This window comes from Polypterus senegalus, chromosome 18 (genome assembly GCF_016835505.1).
Source record: "Polypterus senegalus isolate Bchr_013 chromosome 18, ASM1683550v1, whole genome shotgun sequence".
Lineage (NCBI taxonomy): Eukaryota > Metazoa > Chordata > Cladistia > Polypteriformes > Polypteridae > Polypterus > Polypterus senegalus.
In genome coordinates, this window is record NC_053171.1 from 1,986,873 (window position 1) to 2,013,572 (window position 26,700).

Here is a 26,700-nt window from a genome sequence, read left to right on the forward strand (position 1 = left end):
AAATTCAGTTCAAGTCATTTAATTCATTTTTAGAAGGCAGTTTCAGAATCTTTACACAGATTTACAAATGCAACAGAAAAATACATTATACAACATTCAGATATATTTTTATAAAGTGCAGGTTAATGTACTTACAATCTCTATTCAGTTAGTAAAATAAATAGATAATGGAGTGCGGAGGAGAGGTGGGGTTCATTGAAGCAAGAAAAGCCCCAAGAGTTAAAGCCAGCATCACACTGCCCAACGTTTATTCAGAGGGGACATCAGACTTGTCTTGTTTGATTTTGTAGTGGTGAGTTGCAGACTGTGGTATGGTGACGTCCAAAGGTAATTGTGACATTTTAAATAAACAGGTGTAAGTGGTGTGGCTAGACTTGGGCTTAAGGGTGCGGCCATCCACTGAGTGGTCAAGAGGGAGTTCAGTGGGGGGCCATTGTCTGATTGTCTGCTGCGCACCCGTGAAGTCAGTTCTGCTGGTCCCCATTGACTCTCATTGCCTCCTTAAGTAGAAATGGAAGCCCAAATAAAGAGCCAGGAGAGAGGGAAACAGAAAGGAAGGAAAGCCCGAGGTAGAAAGGACTTTAGATAGAAGGCAGGACTAGAAGAAGAACCAGAGCGAGTAGGAGTGGAGGAAGGCTGACAGCCAGGGTGAAGAGTCTCAGGGGAGGAACAGGAGGCTGCCACACAAGATGGGACTGAGGGGGTCGCTCCTGCTGACTGATCTGGGGGGCAGGAGTGACCGACCACTTCAGGGCTTATGTGCAAGGCTGAGGAGTGGCAGTGGGAAATGGAGGATCGAGGCTCAGCACAGAGCCGGGACACGAGACCAGTAAAGCATTGGCTGTGTCTGTCAGAAGGAAGTCCCCTCATGTTTGTTTTAAATGAATGGAAAGTTTCCTATCGTGATTTTAACATCAATTTTAGTATGTTTTTGGTATTTTAACACTCTGGACCCCAGAGTAGCGAAGGAGAGAATGAAAACAAAACTGAGTGTCATTATGAACCATGCTGCACATTCACTCTCTGATATACTGATTCTGAATTATTCAGATGTGTGTCAAGAAATGCAACTGGGGGCAGCAGTACGCCTGTATAGCAGCTCACTGTGACAGACAGCCCGACATTTTCTTAAATTTAAATTTTCTTGCTTTATAGTCATTCTGGCGTGTGTTCAGACCAAAGTGTTTGTATGTATGTTTATTTATTTACTTACTTATGTATCTATCCATCTATCCATTATCCAACCCATGATAGTTTAATTACAGGGTCACAGGGGTCTGCTGGAGCCAATCCCAGGCAACACAGGGCACAAGGCAGGAAACAAACCCCGGGCAGGGCGCACACACCCACACACACACACACACGGGACAATTTTGGATAGCCAATGCACCTAACCTGCATGTCTTTGGACTGTGGGAGGAAACCCACACAGACACAGGGGGAACATGCAAACTCTGCGCAGGGAGAAGCCGGGAAGCGAACCCGGGTCTCCTTACTGTGAGGCAGCAGCGCTACCATTGAGCACCGTGCTGCCCTTATGTATTTATCTTTTATGTATTTATTTATTTAAGGAGCTTGTGACGATGCAGGTTCACCGCATGCTCCCATTGTCCGTCCGGGAGCTCTTGAACCCGACACCGTCAGTAATGTTACCGATGAGCTCGGCAGTGAGGCACAAACAATGGAGCAAGAGGATGGTGCAAAATGTGCAAAACCAACAACAAAAAGAAACAATGTCCAAATAAATAGTGCAGTGCATCCATAAGTCTTCAAATAAATAAACCATAAAAACAGGTGCTGAGTGGAGGTTAAAAATCCAATAGAAAAAACAACAATCCTTTAAAATGAGGTTAAAACAATTCTGGAAGCAGTCTCTTTAAAAACAAGCCGGTGTCTTCTTTTATGTGGCGGCTCCCCTGCTTCTCCCATCAGGCTTCTCAACAGGGGAGTCACCCTTTCTGTAGCTGACCTTACTACTGTCCAGTTGCCTTCCGTTCCCTGGCTCCGTATGGCTACTTTACCGGACCAAGACTTGGGTCCCTCAACGACCAGGTTGTTCTCGCGCTTAGCCGCCTCACGCTTCTATTTATGAAGAGGACGTGGCAGTTGTGGCAAGTCAGCAGTCCCGGGAACAATCACGGATTGTGCACTTAGGTGAGAAACGGGCACATCACGAATCACCCCGGGAACTGCTTCAGCCACACAGCCACCATGCCCCCTTGCTCCCTTGCTAAGCCGCGAGTGCGGTGATTATTTATTAAAAAAGTGACCTCTTGACGTGAGCTGTGGACCTGCTATACCACAGAGCTTTAGTAATGCAAAATTTCCCCCTAAGGACAAATCAAGTTCTATCTATCTATCTATCTAATCCTGCCGGCTATGCTATCTATCTACATTTTGTATATTGATTTTATCGATTATTTATTTTGTAAACTTTGTTTCTTTGTAATAAATTCACTGATACATTTTGCACCACCTCTTGACTGTGTGTGTCCTCATCTGCCCAGCTCATCCTTGGTTTATGACTATCAACGATTCCAAGTGTAAGCTGCCATGGATTATGAAACCAACACAGACTACAACACAGACTGGTGGTACTGAGTCATCACAACCGGCCATCACAGGACTGTGCCATCATAGTTTGTGACTCACTAAGATTATGTAAATGAAGTGTGTGACTTGAGACTTTTTTTTTAATCTCTAGTTGTGAGCACTTTTATAGAAACATAAATGTTAAGGGAAAGCTGGTATCACCACAGAAGGGTCATGATACCCTATGCAGGACATCAGGAATGTTCTTCGTGTCTTTTACAGGTTCAAATAACTTTCCGACTCTCTTTGCCCTGAAGTATACGCATATCCACTGGATCTGCCAGCTGGGAGCACCCTGTTCCAGAAACACTTGCTCATAATGATTGCCAGCACGATCAGCACCAGCCCCGCTGCTCCAAATCGGAGGTAATTCTGGAGTGAAAAATCTACAAGGATAAAAAAGGGAAAAGTCACCGTGGTTTTCTTTGGGGGCAAAAATAATAATTTTTGCTGTCCACCAAACCAATAAAACACTTCACTCTAAGCAGGATCATTCAACATCTCCAGCATATGCTTAGCATTTTTGTTCAGACTTGATCAGCATTAAAGTAATCAATCAGACATCAGCTTCAGTCATAAACAACAACTCATAAATGTATGCTGTGCAGTCTGCCTCTGTCGAAGTAAAGTCACCGATTAGACCCAGCACCCTCGATCCGACTTGGTAGACACACACGACTGACTTCCTTAAAAGTCACCGTTAATCTGTGGAGTGAACAAGTTTAGTTTGGGTCTCTCACCTGACACACGTAACTGAACGGGGTCACTAAAATCCGTATGAAGCTCTCCTTTTGAAGCCCGACACTTGTACTCTCCACTATGTGAGAGACTCACAGGCTCGATGGTGAAGCTCAGTTCCCTTTGTGTTTTGGTAGAGTTTTCATCTCCGATCTTCTGCAGCTCATATCTCCAGCCAAGTGGCTCACCATCAAGAAGACAGAGCAGCTGGACTTCATCTCCTACATAAACCTCTCTACCTCTGCGTCCAGAAATCACCTTTAATCTGGTTGACCTTTCTGAAAGTGAAAAGATGAAAGAGTGAAATTACAAGGCTCAGTCAGTCAGTCAGTCTTTACCTAACCCACTATATCCTAACACAGGGGTCTGTTGAAGCCAATCCCAGCCAGCACAGGGCGTAAGGGAGGAACAAACCCCCGGGCAGGGCACCAGCCCACTGCAGGTACAAGGGTCAAGTGGAGATGAACTTTAGGAGACTGATGCCTTCTCTTCTTATCACTTTCAAGGATACACATAAGAAATTTGACAAATGAGAGGAGTCCATTCAGTCCATCAAGCCTGCTTGTTTGTAGGACCGTAGTGAACTGCAACAAATCCTCTGCACATTTCTCTTTTTTTCCCAGCTTAAAGTAATAAGAGGGGATCCGCTTTAACAATGAATCTCAGATCAGGATGAATATCCAAACATTTGTGCTGTTGAGTGCCTTCTTCCATAACTTGGGGAGGCAAACGAGCAGGTGTCACACAGAACTGGACGCGTGACCAGTGAAGTGAAAGAAATTATCCTAACTGAGACAACGTCATCTCTGTTGACGTGAGAAAATGTTATTTTCAGTTTTCAAATATTATTCATTTATACAAAACCCTGACTGTGTCCTTCAGTGATTCACTGCCAAGTGTGAAGCACCTGGGATGAGGATCAGCACCCCCATGTCTAAGGTCACAGTTCTCTCTACCACAGAAGAGGAGATTACGGTCACCAGGTGAGGGAGGAACAACTGTCCTTAGTGGAGGAGTTCAAGTATCTCATGTTCTTAGTCATGTAGAGTGACAGAAAAAGGGAACATGAGATTGACAACTAGGAAAAGAAAATCTGAGCACATCTCCCCAGTTTTGATGTCACTACACTGGTTACCTGTGCCATTCAGAATTGACTTTAAAATCCTGCTGATGTTTTACAAAGCCTTCAATAATCTGCTCCATCCTATATTTCAGAATGCCTCTCACCTTACACTCCAAATCATAACCTTAGATCTTCAAATGAGTGGCTGCTTAGAATCTCAAGAGCTAAACTTAAAAGAAGTAGTGCTGTTATGGATCTAATAGCTGACCGATAGAAATTCGTCAAGCTAATATGGTGGAGCACTTTAAAAAACTGCTAAAAGCACATTATTGTAACGTGCTTTCTCATAGCTTCATTTTAGTGTATCCCTGATATTCTGTACATGCATTTAATTACCATTTTTACCATGACCCCTACTTTCTCTGCTTTTCTTTTTCTGGTTTTCTGTGGCGCCACCATCACCTGATCAGGGCACCGTGCTGTCCCTACTTTGAAGGGTTAAAGGCCAGAGGTCCACATGACCATCATCATCTACTGTAATTCTTCCACATGAAGCCTGAAAACCATGAGGACTTATTGAGATCATTGATGTTTAGGCAGAATGCCTTAGGGGGCTTGGGTGGTCTTGTGGCCTCAGAACCCCTGCAGATTTTGTTTTTTTCACCAGCCCTTTGGAATTTTATTTTTTTCTGTCCTCCTGGCCATCTAAGGCTAAGGATCTCTGCTTGTATCCCGAAGGTTGCCAGTTCGAATCCCCATCACCGCCAAAAGAGATCCTACTCTGCTGGGCCCTTAACTTTGAATTGCTCCAGGGGTGCCGTACAATGGCTGACCCTGCGCCCTGACCCCAAAGGGTATGCGAAAGCTAACAAATTGCTAATATAAGAAATTGTATATGGCAAAATAAAGCACAAAAAAAATTTGGACCTTACTTTATTCCTTGTTACTTAGCATTGCCTAATCTTATTTTTATATTTTTCTTTCTTTATCTTGTAATGCACTTTGCTCTGCATCATTTGTATGAAAACGTGCTATAGAAATAAATGCTGTTCTTGTTGTTGACAAGCAGATTGGCGCAGCAGTAGTTCTGCGGGCTCTGGTGAAGCGGTAGTTGAGTCTAAAGAGAAAATTCTTGTTTTTTATTTCACCTTATATAGTTTCTTGTATTAGGAATTTGTTCGTTTTTGTATACCCCTTGGGGTCAGAGCGCAGGGTCAGCCATTGTACAGCATCCCTGGAACAATTCCAGGTTAAGAGTCTTGCTCAAGGGCCCAGCAGAGTAGGATCTCTTTTGGCAGTGACGGGGAATTGAACCAGCAACCTTCTGGATACCAGCACAGATCCTTAGCCTCATAGCCACCACTCCTTCCTAAGGTTTACCGGTCAATCTACATCCTTGCCCTAACTTTTGCTAATGAGCTGTGGGTAATGACTGAAAAAAAATGAGGTTTCTTCAGAGGATGGCTGGGCTGACACTCCGTAATAGGTCGAGAAGCTCAGGAGAATTTGGGAGAGTCTCAGAGTAGAACTGCTGCTCCTCCAGATCGAGAGGAGTTAGTTTGAGGTAGTTGAGCTGCTCCTTGCACATCCCTACTGGGAGAAGACCCTGTGACACACCCAGGAAATGCTAGAGGACTCTAGAGGAAACAGTTGAGGTGGTTTGGGCATGCCATAAGGATGTCCCCCTGGCACCATCTCACTGGATGAATATCTTGAAGCACATCCAGGATGCACTGGAGAGATTCTATCTTTCGGCTGGCTCGAAAAATCCTCAGAAAATGATGGAATCTGTAGCTGGGCTGACCTGCTTGTCTTGCCATCACCACCACCTTCATCAGGAAAAGTGGTTTCAGGGAACACAAACAAAATCTGGGCAGCTGAACTAGAAAACGTCACAAAATAACCAAACATGGCAGACAAGATAAAGGAAAAAACAGAAACACTAAACTGAAGTGCGTTTTCTTGTATAGACAGACATGGATGCTTTCTTTGAACACATGGGGGTCTCCAAGGTATGCACAGCAAACCTCACATTATAAGCAGAGTTTTGTTGCTTACCAAAATAAGAGACAATTAAAGCTGAATGAATGATTGCCAGAGAACAAATGCTTCAGTATTTGAGAGATCTTTGACAAAAAATTCAAATTAACCTTCTGATTACCAAGATTGCAATTAATTTATTGAAACATTGATTCTATCGAACATGTTAAGCTAACAGAAATTATAGAGACTGTCTTACTTCATGGTTGTGTTTGTGGGAAACCTGTGGTAAAAGTTCTGATTATACAATAAAGAGAAGCAACCAAACTTTCATTGAGTTAAACTTCCTTTAACTAAAGACACAGAATAGCCATACGTGAACAGAGCTACAGTGTCCAGAATACGCAGAATCATTGCTGACCCTCCTGTAGATATAAACTTACCTTGGACGTTCAATAAGACAAAATTGCTGGGCAATGAATGGACACGAGTATCGCGTCTGTAGGCATCACATGTGTACACTCCGTTGTAGGACGAATTCACAAACTGGATTATTTGAGTTTTTTGATCAGTGTGACTCCTGAATGGCTGATTATTTACGAACCATCGAAATATCCGAGTATTAACAGTGTCCTCAACAATGCATTCTAGAGTCACACTGTCTCCAGTGTACACTCTCTCTTGTGGAGCCTTCAATATCAGAGTCGTCTTTACATTATCTGTAGGGTAGAAGAGATAAGAATAGCTGTTGAACATAAAACAACCACAAACAGACACAATGGTGAGCTAATGCTAATAAATAAATGAGTTACTTCTTTAAATACACGTTGAGTTTCTGTCATCTTTAATTTCACAACGACAAAGAGACACTAGAAGAGGTCATATCACTCACTGAGTTTATGTGAAGAATTCTCTTTGAGAGGATGTGAGCAGGCTGGTGTCTCATACACTGAACTGAAGAATCTTTAATTGTTCCATACTTTGATTACAGAGTTTTTAAATATTTAGAGGTCTCCGTGATTTTCACACTTACTTTTTATTAAATTTTAAAGTATCTGAAGGTTACATGTCTTGAGTAGAGGAGTTGCTGAACACTAGAAACAGTAAATGTGATGAGCTTCGTTGGAGTTTGACTGATACTACTGGCTGCTGAGCACCTTGCATATCAAGGTCAAATGTGCAACGGAAACTTCTTTTTTTGAACATATGAACATAAGAAATCTGACAAATAAGATGAGACCATTCAGTCCATCAAGCCCATTTGTTTAGCTAATCGCTAAGCTGTCTCAATATCTCATCCAGATTGTCAATGTTTCAGTTTCAACTCCAGGACTCGGTAGTTTGTTCCAAAGTCCTACAAACTCTTTGCGCAAAGAGGCGCTTCCTGGCTTCAGTGTAAAATGCACTGCTCCTTAATTTCCACTGATGTCCTGGAGTATGTGATTCACCCTTAAGTTGAAACAATATTGCTTTTTATGAATATTGCAAATTATATCACAATGAAGAAGACCCAGATCTTTTAAGGAAACACTTAGTTTTAGATTCTAAACATTTATATTTGGTATATCAGTGTCAAGGTGGCACAGTGGGTAGCACTGCTGCCTTGCAGTAAGGAGAACCGAGTTCACTGCCCAGGTCCTCCCTGCATGGAGTTTGCGTGTTCTCCCCGTGTCTGCGTGAGTTTCCTCCCACAGTCCAAAGACATGCAGGTTAGGTGCACTGGCGATCCTAAATTATGCTTGGTGTGTGTGCCCTGCGGTGGGGATGGCACCCTGCTCGGGGTTTGTTTCCTGCCTTGCACCCGGTGTTGGCTGGGATTGGCTCCCGTGACCCTGTAGTTAGGATATAGCAGATTGGATAATCAGCTATTGGGCTGACCTACTTGTCTTGCCATCACCACCACCTTCATCAGGAAAAGTGGTTTCAGGGAACACAAACAAAATCTGGGCAGCTGAACTAGAAAATGTCACAAAAGAACTGAACATGGCAGACAAGATGCTGTTTTATCATGGAAGAGTTTTGGGGTCACCCTATCCTAACTTTGTTAAGTAGACACACTGTGTGTCCTCCACAGGAAAACAGATGGAGGCTGGTTAAGAGTAAATTTTGTGCAAACCTTAGAAAGTGGAGGAATGGGTTACTATTTATAAAGTGTGGTAGGCAGTACTGCTCAACTTGATGATATTTGAAAAACAGAGACTGACAAACTTGTACAAGCATTAAAAGTAAGGTGTTTTCACACCACTGGAACGACACTCTGTGCCAGGGTTAGAAGATCAGCAGTTTGGGAGAGCATCAGAGTGGAGTCAGTGCTCGTCCTGATCAATATGAAGCAGATGAGGTGGTATGAACATATTGTGACAATGTCCCCCCTCGGGCACCTTCCCTCTAGAACTGTTTGGTGCACAGCTCACTGGGTGGAGATCTTGCAACAAATCCAGGATGCACTGCCTTGGGAATTTCTCAGGAAGAGCTTGAATCTGTAGTTGGGAACAGAAAAGTCTAGGCTATCCTGCTTGGCCTGCTGCCACCATAACCCTCAACAGGAAAAATGGTTTTATGAAAAGGAGATGGGATTAATAAGCTATGTAATGCTGCACGGCCTGTTCTTGTGAAAATGATGTTCTTCTAGTGCTCAATGTAAACGTCTTGTTTTACTCCTACGTAATCCTTTTTTTAACTTATTTTTACAATGGTAAATATAGTGGGGGATACTACAGTCTTGAGGTACTTTACCCCAATATTATCAGAATATTAACCATGCTAACATTACAAATAGCGGAACACAAGAGCAGGAGTTTATAGACTGTCACTTGGCACTTGGGACAGATGAAGGGCCTGAACAAAAGTATTTCTACACCACATCAGGGAGTGGTGAAGTTCACTAACTCTTTTTCTTGCTTTCCTGCAGACCATTCATGGGAAATTCTACCTGACCCCAATGACGTCACTTCCATTTCCGGCCCGATGTCACCTCTGGTCTCAAACCCATTAATGAAGATCCTTCTGGATCCGGCCCTTTTGATGACGTCACATCCGGGTCGAGGCTATGGAAGAGGATCATTCCAGTTCTGTCCTAGATGAGCTCATTTCCTGTTCTGGCCTTTAAAAACGCCATCTTACCTCCATACCATCAGTTCCGTATTGAACTCAAATCTCCCTTCTGCAATCAGGGAACAATATACGGGTGGCTGCCCCAAACCTTTTTTCGACTTTTGTGTCTGCTTATTGTGACAAGACAGTGGTTGTTTTTAACACAGTATGTCAAGGCACAAATGGAGGGGGTTATAGGATTCTATAATAACCAGAATGGGATTCAGTGTGTAGAGGAGATCGAACCGTCAGGGTTTTGTCAAAACACAGATGCAAAGGCTAAAAGTGTTAAGTTTAACTTTGGAAGGGCACATTTTGAACAGATGAGTCAAAGTGATACATTGGGTTAAGTGTGGATACAGTCGAGGAACAGGTTTAAAAATGTTTTACATATAATGCAGGACAGGTACATCCTAAAATCTGGAATTAGTAAGACATTTTAGAAAATATACAGTGGGTTAATGGGGAGTTGAAAAGGACACCGCAAAAACAGATGAATAAGACACACAAGACAACTAACATCACTAACAGTAGGGAGCATGAGAGCATAAAAGCAATAGTTAAAAATGATATTTGGGAGGCTAAAAGATAGTTAGAGAGAAATATTGCAGAAAAAGCAAAATATGACCCTTGGTATTATAGTAGTTAGTGTAGTCACAGATTAGGTAAAGTGTATCAAGAATAGTGTGTGTGTTTGTGGTGGTGTTACAATATACAGACAGTGAAACGGCAAACTCACATTTGACTCACAGTAGATAACCTCCCAGTGGTAAAAGGAGCGACTGAGGAGCTACTGAGAGATTTGGAGATTAGAGAGGGAGAAGAGCTGCTTGAGTTAAAATGGCTGCAATCTAACTTATCACCAGGACCAGATAACATTTATCCTTGAGTGGTTAAGGAGGCCCATTTGCGCAGAATTAAACCCTTTACCCATATTTTTCAAAAGTCACTGCAAACTGGGGGAGTTCCTAAGTCCTGGAAAATAATAAATAGCGTCCCATTATATAAAAAGGGTGATCGGGCAGATCCAAGTACTGTAACTGTTAGCCACTAGACATATTTAGAGCATTAGAACAATCTAGACGAGAACAGGCCATTCAGCCCAACAAAGCTCACCAGTACTATCCAGTAAGCTTAACCAGTTAGCATAACGTGGTTGAAAATAAATTAATGTAAGGAATTATTAAGGAGAAGACTGACAAGCAAGCATATGGTAAGAGCAGGGGTTTTAATTTTGTCATTAATTAAGACCACTTTGCAGAGATCTGTTTTGCCAATAAAAATCTTTTTTTGTTGATCAGTGTCAAAAAATCCAAATTAAACCCATTGTGTTGTTTAACAACAAAATGCAAACACATGCAAGTTGTGAATACTTGTCAGAAGCACTGTATTATTTATTACTTGTTCTAATCAGTTTTGATTCAGATAGATGCAGTTTCTGAGTGAAAGCTTAAAGCCCGTGTCTCTGTCTAACTGCTCCTAGAGGGCTGGGAGGTTAGACTGTTCATTCCTTGTCTAACTGCAGTCCCCTAAGGGCACAAGGCTATACCTTGGCAAACCCTCTACTGGTAGCAAACTGGGTTGAAATAAAGTTTTAAAAGTAAGGAAAACACAATTCAGTGAGAAACCTGCCATAGGAGTCTCCCAGGGTGAAACACACGGGATGCAGACGGGAGAGTGAAACAAATAAGAGGTTACAGGTAAAAGTTGTGTAACTGGTTTTTAACATTTCTTCCCATCTACCATTTAGAAAATAAAATGAAAGGTTAGTTGGTATGTTTTGTGTTAACTGCGAGTCGTAGTACTCCAGGACGGCTGGTTTGAGTTAACAAAATATCAGCTATTATAGAACTGGCATGCAGATGTGGAGATTAAAGTCAGAGAAATTAAACTGTAAGGATTAGAAACCCCTAAAGAAAATCAAAATGACACGACTTTGAAGCTTTGGAGGGTAGCCCAATTTTGTTCTAATAGTGAGAATAAAAACACCCCAAGACGTAAGAAGAAAAGCAGAGCCTCCATTCTGAAACATAAAAGTAAGACACAAAACCTGCGAGTGTTCGTGTCCGTGCAAAATCGAAATCGTATGAACTCACCTGTCTCCTGTGCGAATGAAGTCACTGAAATCAGAGCTGAAAGAAAGGGACACGGAACACATTTCAAATTTTAATTTTCAGACCTCATTAGTGCATTATGACTGTAGTCTAAACATAACATCCCTTGAATTATATTCAGAACTCTTTACAATATAACCTAACATTTTATTTGCCTTTTTTTTTTTTAAGGACTCTTGCTGCATAAAATATCCCAGGCTAAGTTCAGGTCTTCATGATCTGCTTGCTACGTAACCCTACTGTGCATTAGGATTTTTAAAGCTCAAAGACTGAGATTCATATGCAAAGAACACTTCCAAGATTTAATGCTTCTTTGTTAAGCAATGGAGCTATGAAGACCCACACAGCCCAGTAAAGAGCCATTACAGGAGTGTGTGGGACGAGTCAACATCAGATAACAGTAACAAACCCATTCAGACTCTCAGGGGCCTGGAGCCAAATTTAGCAGCACCAGACAGGAATCAAGCAATCCATGAGGTGCAGCCAAGTCCTACATAGAGTCAAGGTGAGGTTGAGGTAGCATTTATGATGAACCTAAAAGGTATAATCTTTGGGGAAGTAAGTGATAAAAAAATGTAATTTAAGCAGAAAATTCCAAAATGAGAGAAACTTTGGAAACTACTGAAGTACCGAACTTCTCCTTGAAGGTAAATAACAAAGCAAAAAAGGAAAAAAAAAATCCACTCACGCTAATAAGGTAATCAAATCAGAATCAGCCTAAGGGTCAGTCGAAAGAGCAGCACGGTGGCACAGTAGCACACTGCTGCCTTCCAATAAGGAGACCGGGGTTCACGTCTTGGGTGTTCCCTTTTTGGAGTTTGTATGGTCTCCCCGTGTCCGTGTGGATTTCTTCCAGCTGGTCCAGTTTCCTCCCAAGGTCCAAAGACATGTATGTTACGTGGCCCCTACTGCATGTGAGTGTGTGCTCACCCAGAGATGGACTGGCGCCCTGTTCAAGTGTTGTTCCTGCCTTATGTGTGGTGCTTGCTGGGAAAGGCTCCAGCTTCTAATGCTCTGGACCAGCAGGTTTAGAAAATGGAAGGTTTGCTCAAATCAGAATGAACTAATGACATGGAAAATACTCATTACAAGAATTAAAAAGATTTGGTTCTCTGTTCCGTTATTATGTTGTATGCCAAGGAAGGCTGTGCAGGGTAACAAAAGATGAGGTCCCAAAACAGGGACACTGCTTAGGGCCCAGAAGAAGGCAAGAAACAGACGCAGTCCTTCCTCTTTAGGACATTAGAACCCTCTAGACGAGAACAGGCCATTCAGCCCAACAAAGCTCGCCAGTCCCATCCACTTGTTTCCTCCAAGAAAACATCAAGTCGAGTTTTGAAAGTCCCTAAAGTCTTACTGTCCACCATACTACTTGGTCACTTATTCCAAGTGTCTATCGTTCTTTGTGTAAAGAAAAACTTCCTAATGTTTGTGCGAAATTTACCCTTAACAAGTTTCCAACTGTGTCCCCGTGTTCTTGATGAACTCATTTTAAAATACAGTCTCGATCCACTGTACTAATTCCCTTCATAATTTTAAACACTTCAATCATGTCACCTCTTAATCTTCTTTTGCTTAAACTGTAAAGGCTCAGCTCTTTTAATCTTTCCTCATAACTCAACCCCTGTAGCCCTGAATCAGCCTAGTCGCTCTTCTCTGGACCTTTTCTTGTGCTGCTATGTCTTTTTGTAGCCTGGAGACCAAAACTGCACACAGGACTCCAGATGAGGCCTCACCAGTGTGTTATAAAGGTTGAGCAGAACCTCCTGTGACTTGTACTCCACACATCAAGGCGCTATATAACCTGACAGTCTGTTAGCCTTCTTAATGGCTTCTGAACACTGTTGGGAAGTTGATAGCTTAGAGTCCACTAGACTCCTAAATCCTTCTCATAAGGTGGACTCTCGATTTTCTGACCGCCCATTGTGTATTCAAACCTAATATTTTTACTTCCTATGTGTAATTCTTTACATTTACTGACATTAAATTTCATCTGCCACAAATCTGCCCAATTCTGTCTGCTATCCAAGTCCTTCTGTGATGATATAACGGATTCCAAATTATCTGCTAATCCACCTATCTTGGTATCATCTGCAAACTTAACCAGCTTGTTACTTATATTCCTATCTAAATCATTTATATATATTAAAAATAGCAGCTGCCCCAGCACTGACCCCTGCTGGTCACCACTCTTAACATCGGCCAGTTCTGATGAGGTTCCTCGCACCATCACCCTCTGCTTCCTGTGTTTGAGCCAATTCTGCACCCATCTAAATACATGACCCTGAACTCCCACTTCTTTAACTTGATGCCCACCCTCTCATGTGGCACCTTATCAAATGCTTTCTGAAAGTCCAGATAAATAATATCATAAGCTCCACTTTGATCGTATCCTTTTGTTGCCTCCTCATAGAATCCCACCCTGTCAGTAAAACACGACCTCCCTCTTCTAAGCCCCTCCTCTTCCTGTCCTTGCCATGTGTTGCTCAATCTTATCCTTAATAATTTCTTCCATTAATTTTCCTGTGCTGCATGTTAAGCTTACTGGCCTATAGTTGCTTGGATTTTCCTGGTTACCCTTTTTATTCAATGGGATGATATTTGTCATTTTCCAGTCCTTCAGAATCTCTCGAGTGCGCAGTGACTTCCTAAAAATATGTGTCGGGGGTTTCTATCTGTGCTCACTAGCCTCCTTAAGAGCATGAGGGTAAATATGATCTGGTGCTGGTGATTTGTTTGATTTGATGGTACTGAGACCCCTTCACGTTCTGTGTTACAGGTTTATATTTTTAAATGGAAAAATCTGACATTTTTGCCCATCAGTCTACTAATTTTTTTCCCATAAGCAATAATGAAAAAGTGAAAAGGTGTTTTCAGAAAAGTTCAACAATACTAGTTTTTATTTGGCAGTAGCTATCTTAAATAATACTTACTATAAATATTGTAATTAATAATAACAGTTGAAATATATTATAGAGCAAGGCAGGTGACCTTTGCTCAAATTTATCAGAATGAAATCCAAGCAAAAATACAGACAAAAAAAATAAAAATAGATGCCATAACTGTGATAATATTTATAATAGACCTGAAAATTAAGAGAAAATCCTGATTTATACGTACATACTTAAACACATACATATATGAGCATGTGTGCGCTGTAAATAGTGTGTGTATATAATATGTATAAAATTAACACTAACATTTTCATTTATACATCAGAAATCTTTTTTTTTATTAATAATGAAAATAGCCCTTACAAAAATGAAATACATGTAAAATATATTTAAAAAAAAAAATCTTGGTACACAGTGGCGCAGTGGTAGTGCTGCTGCCTCACAGTAAGCAGACCAGGGTTCATGTCCCGGGTCCTCCTGCATGGAGTTTGCATGTTCTCTTCACATCTGTATGGGTTTCCTCTCGCAGTCCAAAGACATGCAGGTTAGGTAGACTGACAATCCTAAACTGGCCCTAATGAGTGCTTGGGGTGAATGTGTGTGTGTGTGTGTGTGTGTGTGTGTGTGTGTGTGTTTGCCCTGCGATGGCCCTACGCACTGTCCAGGGTGTGTTCCTGCCTTGCGCCCTATGCTAAACTGGGACAGGCCCAGCAGACCTCTGCGACCCTGTTCAGAACTGAGCGTGTTAGACAATGACTGACTGATATTACTACATGTCATGCACTAGAAAGTCCCAAAGCATAAAGTGTCAAGAAATATTCAAAATGCCCACTAGAGGGGGGAAAATTACAGCCAAAAACAGAGCTAGTTACATAGAGGTTACATGTAGAATCTTCAGAAATATAAGATTTATTTTCAAAAGAGGCTCTGTTGAATAGCGAAGCTCCAAAGAACACAAAAGGCACAGCAGGAATGAATGAAAAAGGAAATTCCAGGAAAATGATCCACAATCACAAATATACTACAAAGTCAAAAATCCAGTAATTCACAAATAATCAAAAAGAGCTAAATACACAGCAGAATCGCCACCATCCACGCCGTTAAACCCACCAGCACAGACACTTTTAATGACCTGCAAGGGACTCTGGCTTGTCAACGCCTTTATAGATCTGCGGGTCAGTCCTATACAGTGAGAGTGATGGACAGTTGGCATCGCCTCTTAGGGAACCACCGACAAAACACATGGCAACGTAGAACAAGAAACACACAGACACACAGAAACTAAATGACAACCGGCCAGGAACCCTGGCTGAGATATAACATTTATGTTATAAAATACTTCAACGATAAATACATTACAAAATCTTGTAGTATACTGAAATATTTTGTAAAATATGTAAATTATTGTAGTTTTTGTTTAGTGCAATATTTTTTTACCAAAATATTAAAATATGTTTCTTAATATATTTTTAAAATACTAAGAATAGTATACAGTAAAATACACTAAAATATGCTTATAAGTAAAAATAATTAAATATAACAAATAGCTATATGAACGTATTTTGCAATCTGTTATAAAATACTTCAAGGATAAAAATATTACAAAATCTTGCAGTATACTGAAATACTTTGTAAAATATGTAAATTATTGTAGTTTTTGTTTAATGCAATATATTTACCAAAATATGAAAATATACAATAGTACACAGTAAGATACATTTTAGAAAATATAAATATTTAAATATAACAAATAGCTATATGAATATAATTTACAATGTGTTATAAAACGTTTCAAGGATAAATATATTGCAATATATAAATAACCAAGTATTTTGCAAAATATGTAAATTATTGTCATCTTTTGTATAATATATTTTCCAAAAATATATTTATGAATATATTTTAATATACCAAGAATAATATACTATAAAATACACTTTAGATAACCACTACAATATAGTTTTAATTAAAATATTTAAACATAACAATTAGCCATATTAATATATTTTACAATATGTTATAATAATATTATTATGTTATATATAATGCAATATATTCTCCAAAAATATAAAAATATATTTTAAAATACCAAGAATAATATAATGTAAAATACACTTTGGAAAACTATTACAAAATTCTTTTAAACAAAACTAAATTCTAGTTACAGTGTGCAGTATTTTGGAGTTTCTATTTCAAGATACCTATCGACTTTGTGTAACGCACAATATTTTTAAAATTCACTAACCTGGCATTGACAATATCCAGTAGTCCAGTAGCCTCTACTAGAGCTTTCAGATATCGAGATGTGTTGTAGACTAATAAATTACTTTTAATGAGCTTTACAGGGTTGAAAATAAATGGGAATCATTTTATTTTAGATATATTTTAAAAAGCCTCATTTAACCTACATATATGTCAATTTATATTGAAAAACATGTCCCCATTGTTTTTGGATATATTTCAGTATATTTTGATTTCTGCAAGGAAGATCAGCTAACAGAACATAAAAATTATTCTTTTTATTGAATAAAACTACAAATGAAAATTAGAAATTTACTTACACATGATGAGGGAAAGTTCAAAGGCTTGCATTCTCCACTTGTGTTTGCAGAAAATGGAACATTTCAGATTAACATTATATATTAAGCAATTCTGTTACAATTTTCAGGAAGTGACACCAGACACGCTGTCCTCATTAAACAAACCACAGTAACACTTTTCAAAGTTTAACATTCCACATGTTACTTTGAACATTGTGTTGCTTGCAAAATTATATCTTTAGTTATTTGATGGTATTTCACAAGCTCAGGGCACACCACCAGGACAGAGAAATAAACATGAAATCTTAATAGATGTGAGCTACACATACATATGTGCATATGGTGCATAACTAGAAATGTTTTTCTTTGTAAAGCTTTTTTAAAGCCAGTAATACAATAGAATAATTTTGACAAGAGCAGGCTATTCAGCCCAAGAAGGTCACCAATCCTGTACACTGAGATTCTCCAAAATAACTTGTAGCCGAGATCTGAAGATTCCTAAAGTCCTTCTCTCCACCACACTATGTTTACTCCAAGTGTCTGTGGTTCGTTGAATAAAAAACTTTCTCACATTTGTGCAAAATATGCCATTAACAAGTTTTCAAGTGTGTCCCTGTGTTCTTGTGCTGAATTTATTTTAGAGTTGACTCATGGAATAAAAGACCAATCCCCCCATTGCAGGCTTTGTGTTGATGACATTATGTTGTGTGCCACTAGAAAACAGGAAGTGGGTAGGATGTTGAAATAATTAGGAAGACAGATGGTTGAAGTTAAATAGGCAGAGGTCAGAATACATGAGGTTTAATGATGCCCAGGATTCAGAAGTTAGCTGGCAGGAAAAGCTATTGAAATAGAGATGGATAAATTTAAACATCTCAGATCAGTGATAGCCCAAGATGGAAAACCAGATGGAACAATTTGAAGAAGGTATCAGGCGTATTGTGTGATTGAAGAATTAAGATGAAGGTTTTTAAGATAGTGGTAAGGCCTGCAATGATATATAGAGTTGAGACGTGAGCAGTAAAGGGAAGTCAGATGTGGCAGAAATGAGAATTTTCAGATGTGTTTGTGGAGTTACAAAAAAGAACAAAGAAATGAGACAATCAGAGGTACAACAAAAGTGGGAGAGAAATCTAAGAGAGTACTGGAAGTAAGTTGAGGTGGTATGGATGTGTGATGAGGAGAGACAATGAATATGTGGGCAAAAAAGCGATGGGAATGGAAGTCTATGGGAAGAGAAAGTGAGAAATGCATGAATGCATGAATGTTTAATAATCAAGAAGTTGTCGTTAGTAAAGAGGTTGATGAGTTATTGTAAAGTCTGCTGTACAGATGGAGATGGAGAAAGTGAAGTGGTTGTGGTGATTTAGAACAGGGGTCATCAAGTCCGGTCCTGGAGGACCACCATGCCTGCAAGTTTTCATTCTCACCCTTTTCTTAATGAGTGCCCTGTTTTTGCTGCTAATTAACTTCTTTTGAACTAATTTTAATTGACTTGCTCTTGAAGACTCAGGCCCCTTACTTGTTTCTTTTTCCTTTATTAGCAGCCAAACAATAATGAGATACAAAATGAGCCAAAACAGCTGGTGTCCATCATACAATATCTGAAAAGAAAGAAAGATGAAGTTCTCAGGAATGTCAATCTGCTCAGGTCCACAAAACATTTGACCAGCGCTCTTAGAAAAGAGAAAATCAACAATTTCTGAAATGTCTGCTATTGCACCACGAGAGCAGCAACAAAGCCACAAAATTAAAGAATTGGTTTAATTAACGACAAGAATCAGCACCTCATTAAGCAGCTGGTTGGAGTTTGAGGCCATGACTTAGTTGGTCTTTTGTTGGCTCCCTCACTTCACTTTTCATTTCTGTTTGGGTGCCGTTTAAGGAAAGAAATGAAGAAATTCAGAGGAACGATGAAGAAATTCAGGGGAGCAAATCATAAAAAAGCAATTTAATTAAAATGAATTCACAAGAAGTTAATTGGCAGCACAAACAGGGTACTCATTTAAAAAAAAGGTTAGATTGAAAACCTGCAGCCATGGTGGTCCTCCAGGACCGGACTTGGCGACCCCTGATTTAGAACATAAGAATATATAAAATCTGACAAATGAAAGGAGACCATTCAATCCATCAGGCTTGCTTGTTTAGCTAATAGCTAAGGTGTCCCTGTATCTCATCCAGTGGGACACTTCTCAAAGGTTGTCATTCATTCAGAATGACTCATCATTAAGATATTGGCAGCAGAATGAATCAGGTTTGGTTCTGAGTCAGCCAGAATGATGTGACTTCCTTCCTGGGCAGTGACATGGATGAATTCAGTCCGTATTTCAATATCTTGATTATACACTTTAGCTTTAATTGTACTCTGCTCCCTTCTCCACCTTTGAATATTCACCAAAATCACCAGTCCCTGTGGTGCCCCATGCAATGGTACTGCTGGACAGTTTCAGACCGCGGGCATCTGGAAATGTAACTGAACAAGCAGAGGATGGGAGAATGGAGACTCAGACAGTGATGTCTGTTCAAATAAAAACTGAATTCTGGTTAATTCCAGGGGTACCTATAAGTATTTTTATTAAATCAGTGGGGTGACTCACAAGGAGATACCAAATGCCATTCCAAATTTTTCCAATACTAGAACGCTAAACCAACAAGAGAGTAAATTTTACCAAAACTATAACTACTTACCTGAATGTGATCATCTATAAATAGCTATACTGTACAAAACTCTACTTTTCAATTGACAGAGAACTTGGCTTATCACAGTCCCTCGCCGGCTTTTTCCACTTATCCAGCATTTAAATAATGTCTGAAATAAGAGGTGTAAGTCGGCGCCCAAGGGTAATCCTGAACTTGCTGTAATTCGCTATGAGATGTCACAGTTCAAACAACTTGAATGACAGAAGTCGATCATTTCTCCTTATTTGAAGTCAGGCCAGGTCCGAAACCTTTCCACCTCACTTTTATTCTCGGTCAGGATCTTTGCCTCTTCCATCTCCAGAAAAGCTTGTAACTTTTATCCTTTCTTCGGATATTCATCCTTTCGCTCCTTTCATTTTCGGATGAGCAGCTCTTCTAATTGGGCGTAACGGGGCTCTTTAAGTGGCGGGGATCACAGAACTATCAGGTGAATACAGGAATGCTTTATATTATCGTACATGATATTTTTCAGAGTCTCTTATATTGTCAGATGTTTTCGAATGTAGGCAGCCATCAGATCTTTTACGCTCACTGTGTGACATTTCTCAAGGTTGCAGCTTGTCTGAGAGGAAGCTGAGGTGGGCCAGTCCTGGGGGTCTGTGATGACAGCGGCATCTCTTCAATTTAATTTATAAATTCATTCAAAAATGTATAATAACAAGCCAAATCTTAAAATTATTAATTAATAACATTATTAATTACAAAAAAATCAATAATAATTCTAAGTAAAAAAGAGAGAGAGAGAGAAAGAGCTTCTGTAAGGGCTGCCGCATGGTCCAGCGCCTGGAAGTAATAACAGGTGAGGCTTAAGTAGAATAACATTTTCTTTAAGTTGAATTCTTTGTTGAGATTTGGTTTTATAATCAATTGTGTAAAACAGAACATAAAACAATCAGTCTATGTAAATTCAAACTGGAAATTATTTAATTGCTGATGTTCAGTACTTACTTAGACAGGCGGCAGCTATCACTGTCTTGATGTAATCTACCTAAGTTACCTCAGGTTATTAAACAAACTGAATATTTAATGACTGAAAATCCTGAAAACATTGCAACAACGCATAAAATGTGTGCAAGTGTGTGATGCCAAAGCTCAACACTTTATTGCAGTAAAGGTGTAAGTGTGAAGAAAAATTTTGACACTATCTGGGGTGGGTTTTCTGTGCTAAACAAATAAATGTTTGTTAGCATACATTCAAAAGGAGAAAGGGAGCAAGAACAATTCAAAAAACAATTCAGTTAGCACTAGAATCCCAGAAGCCTACGAGAAAACTCGTAATCCCGGCCAACCTTAATTCCTTTGCACAACTCCATCAGCGTCTTTTGTGTTGTAAATGTGTCGATCAGCACAAGCAGCCTGCTTTCCAATCCCCCCAAAGGGTTTTTATAGAAGTAACATATAAATGTTTTTCATATAAAGACCATCATAAAACATAATCACAAACAGGACTTTGCATGGTACCTTGGCAAGCTCTGTAAGCCTTGCTTTTTCTTTATAGGACATGCATGTGACATATTGATTGGCAGGATGATGCCTGACCTGTTGCTGCATCCAAACGGTGCCATCTTTCGCCTTTACGTCTAGTGCAGCTGCACTTTTCTTATGTGTAAGTGGACGTTTCTCACGGAGGAGGGCTTCTCTTTTCTTTCTCTGATGTAGAGCCCTCATCCTCATCTGAGTTTACCTCTGTTATAGCACGTCTTTATTTGAAAAAAGCAGTGTCAGTTCGTGGGGAGCGTGAATGTGACTAATGCTAACCTTTACAAGTACCATAAACTTACACTGGTTGTTACAGACTCAAATCAAATGTATGTTTTTATTGGTTAATAGTAACAATAAGAGCAGCTCACTTCTCAAAACGGAAACACCCAGAATCGAACCGGGAACGTCTTGATTGTGAGTCAGCAGTTCTTACCGCTGCACCACTCAAGAGGTCATGTCAGCATCATAACCCTAACCAGATTTCTTTTTCTACGGTTATCTTATTGAATAAAAGCGCACTTGTATTGTTACACTTTTTTGTGAAAGTGTTTATTTGATATTTGGACTTCATTCTTCACACATTATACACTTCACGTCTACATTTTAGCAATTATTACTAAATTATGAAAAACATTTCTTTTTTAGTTATGTGTTCAACAATTCCTGCCTCACATATCATCCTAAATTTACACCGTCACACTTAAATTTCCTGTCATTCTATATGTATACAGATCACTGCAGACACAGAACACACATGAAATGTATTTATTCCAAATGACAATATATTATTTACCCTGTACAATTCCAGGCACCTCACACCCAGATAAACAAGACTTGAACTCTGAGAGTCTTCTCTGCGACTTGAGCTGCGTCAGAGGGGTTGGGGATAGGATAGCAGGCTGCTTGTGCTGATCAACACATTTACAAAACAAAATACGCTGATGGAGAGGTGTGAAGGAATTTAAGGTGGGCCAGGATTACGAGTTTTTTCGTAGGCTTCAGGGATTCTAGTGTTAAGCTATGATTACATGTGTTTTGTTTCAGTACACTAAGTAATGCACATGGTACCTTCAGAAAGTATTCAGACCTTTCATTTAAATTCAGTTTCTTGCCCCACCAAGCCACACTTCATTCCCCGGAATGACAAAGATGAAACTGGATTTTAGTAATTTTTGCAAATTTATTAAAATTAAAAAAACTGAAATATACTATTGACACAAGTATTCAGATCTGTTTCAATGACACATGAAATTTTGGCTCAGGTAACCCCCTTTATATTGATTATCACTGAGATAATTCTACACCTTATTGGTGTCTATTTTCACAATCGATCCAAATGCATTCCTTGCTAGTTTTGGTTGTATTTATTTCACACTTTTCCAAATGAGTAAAGAACAAGCAAACACATTCTATAAAAAATTAACATATTTTGTATGATAAAAATAACACTTCATTTGATCCTTCTTGCACTGTTTTTCATTGCAACATTGCACCATATGACCTGTTTTCACATTGATTCATTGACACATCTGTGTTTTTCAGTATAAAATCACTTAGTATTTGCTATCCCTCTAAGAGCTTTCCTTCCATATCTTATGAGGGAAAAAAAACATCTTCCTAGTGCCCTTGGATATAATAAAAGTTGAAGTTAAAACAGACTGCACTGGGGAAAGATATACGCCAGCATACAGTGTCATATAAATGAGAGATCAGTCAGTTAAACGTGAACGGTCCGAGATTCTGACCTCTGAGTAGACTCCTGCATCGCTGCTGCTCACAGGGGACGTTCCTGCAAAACATAGGGAGCTGTGAGGTAGGTGAACATCAGCAATGCACACAACATTTGACAACGTGAGGATATATACCTTGTTTCTTCTTCTTTGGAAGGTGCACCAACTCTGAGTAAGTGACTTCATCTTGTCCTGTGAAATTACAGATTCGGGAGATGCCGTTTTTCAAGAGAATTTCTATTTAATATCTACTAAAATTAAGCCTTTTGCTACAAAACAGTACTCTGATTTACTTTCAGATTAAATAAATATTCTAAATAGAGGTGAACAGTTTAAGCACTTCTTTGGACTGCACTGAGTATTCTTCATTAGACTTTTCATCCTGGAACACTGATAGCCTTCTATTATACCTGTGGTGCACAGCCGGTTACCCACCTGCCTTTTTGACAGGATCCATCTCAACGATAGACTGATAATGGTGGGAGGCGTCTTCTTGCTCCTTTTGCACAGTAATCTCTTCTTTGCTGTTCTCATTTATTCTGCAAGAAGCACAGGATATGAAACAGAATGAAAGGAGAGGAACTGCTTTAGAATATTAACAACTATGGTGATTCTTGATTCAAGCAACTAATCTGGTGGTTTGGCGTGAAATACAAGCAAGCCAAAAGACAAGCAGGCATCACTACATAATGTAGCTACTGACGAATATCAGATAACTGAAAACTCTTCATGAGCTTCATATTCATTTCTTTATTGTTTTTATGTACATTAGCAATGAGCAAAACATCCATCCATTCATTATCCAACCCACTATATCCTAACTATAGGGTCACGGGGGTCTACTGGATCCAATCCTAGCCAACAGGGCACAAGTCAGAATCAAATCCCGGGCAGGGCACCAGCCCACCACAGGACACACCCACACACCAAGGACAATTTAAGATCACCATTGCACCTAACCTGCATGTCTTTGGACTGTGGGAGGAAACCGGAGTACCCGGAGGAAAACCACGCAGACACTGGGAGAACACAAAACAGCAGAGTTTTATTTTGAATACAGTTTAGTGAAACTGGTCCTAAAATTCATTAAAATTAATTTTTTTAGATCAAATTAGATTAGACAAACTTTGTTAATCCCAGGGAGAAATACAGCATTGGGCAGAAATGACCCTCAGATGTGCTTCTTAGCACAGTCTGATGGAATGAGCCCGTGGCAAAAAGCGTTCCAAGAGAGCGCCTCCTGGAGAATATGTAGGGGATTTTTCATGATGACTTTTAATTTTTCTATCATCCTCTTTTCAACACCAGCTTCCAATGTATCCAGGGTTCACCACAGCGTAGAACACCACACTGGCTACTATGGACTGATAGAGCATTTCCAGCAGCTTGCTGTACACATTAAAAGACCTGAGAGTCTCCTTAGCAAATCTAGTCTGTTTTGGCCCTTCTTGTCCAGTACCACTGTGTTGTCAGACCAGTCCCATTTGTTGTTTATGTGAACCCTCTACACCACGTTCACTCCCTGAATGGTGACTGATCACAGATCTTGGCATGCCGTAAGTCCACTACCAATTTTTATGGGAAGAAAGCAAAGAATACTGCTCATCAAAGGGAAGTTCCATGGCTGAAACTACTGTACCTTTTCTCAAATGCCCACCAGATGAGATGAAGAAAATAAAAATAAATATATATACAGTATATTGTTGTCACACACGTGCGACTAGGAGCGAGCTGAAAGGACCGAGTGGAGGTGATTACCCACCGGGCCAGGGGATGGCGGGGTGCTGTAAACCTATTTATGTTATCTCTGCAGACCAAATACGGGAAAACCTGTCTGATTTCTGTTCTGGCGCCTAGACAGACGTCACTTCCTATTCCGGCACCCAGACTGATGTCACTTCCTGTTCTGGTCAATTGACATCACTTCCGGTTTACAGCATATAAATCCTCCATCTTGCCAAACTAGTTCAGTTTATTCTGGGAACTCAAACCAACAACAACTTTGTCTGGATTTCAAACTTTTGCAGTTAGAAACAATATACGGGTGGCGTCCCCAAACCTTTTTCAGTGTGTTGAGACTCATTCTTTTACACTGTATATATATATATATATATATATATATATATATATATATATATATACACACACACACACAAGCACCATGAGCAGGTGCTATAGAAATGTAATTATTATTTATTATAATAACATTTCTTTGATTGTGAAATGTCAGATTGTGCTGCAATTTAAATTTTGCATGAATTATTTTATTAATCACTAATATACTTTAATATTAAATGATGTTAGTGAAGTTCTACATCAGTATGGTACTGTAAAGGGAAAAACAATTAAAGGTTATTTCCACAATGAAAAGGAAAGAAAGAGACACAACAGTTTAGCTGTGCAGCTTTTATCAAACCTGATGATGGGTGTTGAGCCAAGACATTGTGACTTAGAACCTTCTTTCTGTGCAGCCCAAACGTATCTCTAACCTACTTTCCTTTTTAGCATGGAAAATGCCTTTCACCTTTTCACTTTCTTGTATACAAATTGTAGGGAAAGTATTGTAATCGTCCAAAAATTCGATTCGAGATTTTGATGAATCTCAACGTTTTAGACCTCCCTGAGTCCGATTTTACTTTCTTGTAGGGAAAGTATTGTAATCGACCAAACATTTGATTGTCAATGTGTGTGCGTATGTAAACACAATAACTTGAGTACACGTTCACTTAGGTCAACCAAATTTTGCATACAAATATTAGGTACAAAATGCAGATTTCTATCAACGGTTGGGCTATTTCCACGAACAGGAAGATGTACTTTTTTATTCATGCAGCTACAGAGTCTGATTTATTCAACTTTAATTTTAGAATAATTGTTCAATATATTTTTCATTTGATTTGATTTGTTGTTGATGGCTGCTTAGTGAACATAATATAATCATTGTCTTGCGGTTTACTCCTCAAGTATCCATCCCCATATCTGAGTATACGAGAAAGTCGAGGGGAGACCACTCCCGATTTTTTTTTAATTAATATTAAATGTCAGCTTACCGCTTGACTATATACTGATAATGCCAGGCACACATTACAGGATAATCAGCTCAGTATTGAGCCAAATCAACCCTTCTGCCAATGACAAAAGCTATTTCGATTTCATACAGGTCTTAAATGATAATCTTCTTAGATTATACATTAATGTGACATATTTGGTAATTAATCTTAACTTCCTCAATTTTTGCTCAAGCCAATTGGAGCCACCACCCTGATTTCAAACAATCCACATTCAAAATCGATTTCCAATGGCTGCTGCACCTCTCAGAACTCTAAGAAGTATTAAGAAAGACTCAATGCAAAGAGAGAAATAAACATTACATTATATGTTGTTATATTATATGTGTGCTGTATATGAACAACTAATCAGAGGAGAATGTGTACAGAGGGTGCAGACCTATAAATACCTGGGAGTGCAGCTGGATGATAAATTGGACTGGATTGCCAATACTGATGCTCTGTGCAAGAAAGGTCAGAGCTGACTATACTTCCTTAGAAGGTTGGCGTCCTTCAACATCTGCAATAAGATGCTGTAGATGTTCTACCAGATGGTTGTGGTGAGCGCCCTCTTCTACGCGGTGGTGTGCTGGGGAGGCAGCATAAAGAAGAAGGATGCCTCACACCTGGACAAACTGGTGAGGAAGGCAGGCTCTATTGTAGGAATGAAGCTAGACAGTTTAACATCTGTGGCAGAGCGATGAGTGCTGAGCAGACTCCTGTCAAT

The 26,700-nt window shown here is 39.6% G+C and overlaps 2 protein-coding genes across 3 annotated transcripts in view; both read right to left on the reverse strand.

Moving 5' to 3' along the window:
- Nucleotides 1-1,885: 1,885 nt before the first annotated feature.
- On the reverse strand, nucleotides 1,886-17,067 carry LOC120519030 (leukocyte immunoglobulin-like receptor subfamily A member 4). Its single transcript, XM_039742111.1, has 5 exons — nucleotides 17,036-17,067; nucleotides 11,563-11,598; nucleotides 6,817-7,092; nucleotides 3,333-3,608; nucleotides 1,886-2,978 (listed from the first exon to the last, which is right to left on the reverse strand). The coding sequence occupies exons 1-5, from the start codon at nucleotides 17,064-17,066 to the stop codon at nucleotides 2,809-2,811; spliced, it is 789 nt and encodes a 262-aa protein (XP_039598045.1). The 5' UTR covers nucleotide 17,067; the 3' UTR covers nucleotides 1,886-2,808.
- A 5,478-nt stretch (nucleotides 17,068-22,545) lies between these two features.
- The window catches only part of LOC120518734 (basement membrane-specific heparan sulfate proteoglycan core protein-like), a 92,958-nt gene continuing 88,803 nt past the window's right edge, over nucleotides 22,546-26,700 (reverse strand). Inside the window, exons 9-11 of one of the 2 annotated variants that reach the window (XM_039741676.1) lie at nucleotides 23,362-23,465; nucleotides 23,062-23,118; nucleotides 22,546-22,985 (exon numbers count right to left, since the gene is read on the reverse strand). In XM_039741676.1, coding sequence (XP_039597610.1) covers nucleotides 22,906-22,985; nucleotides 23,062-23,118; nucleotides 23,362-23,465 — 241 coding nt within the window. In that variant the 3' untranslated portion in view covers nucleotides 22,546-22,905. Of the gene's footprint in view, nucleotides 22,986-23,061; nucleotides 23,119-23,361; nucleotides 23,466-23,886; nucleotides 23,946-26,700 lie in introns of those variants that run through there. The other variant, XM_039741677.1, reaches the window with a different exon arrangement.

Coding starts and splice junctions, on each gene's coding strand:
- LOC120519030 (XM_039742111.1), bottom strand. CDS start 17,066: ATGCAAGCCTTTGAACTTTCCCTCATCATGT. Junction 3,609..6,816: donor TGTCTTATTGAACGTCCAAG/GTAAGTTTATAT, acceptor TTTCACTTTCAG/AAAGGTCAACCAGATTAAAG. Junction 2,979..3,332: donor CGTTCAGTTACGTGTGTCAG/GTGAGAGACCCA, acceptor TTATCCTTGTAG/ATTTTTCACTCCAGAATTAC.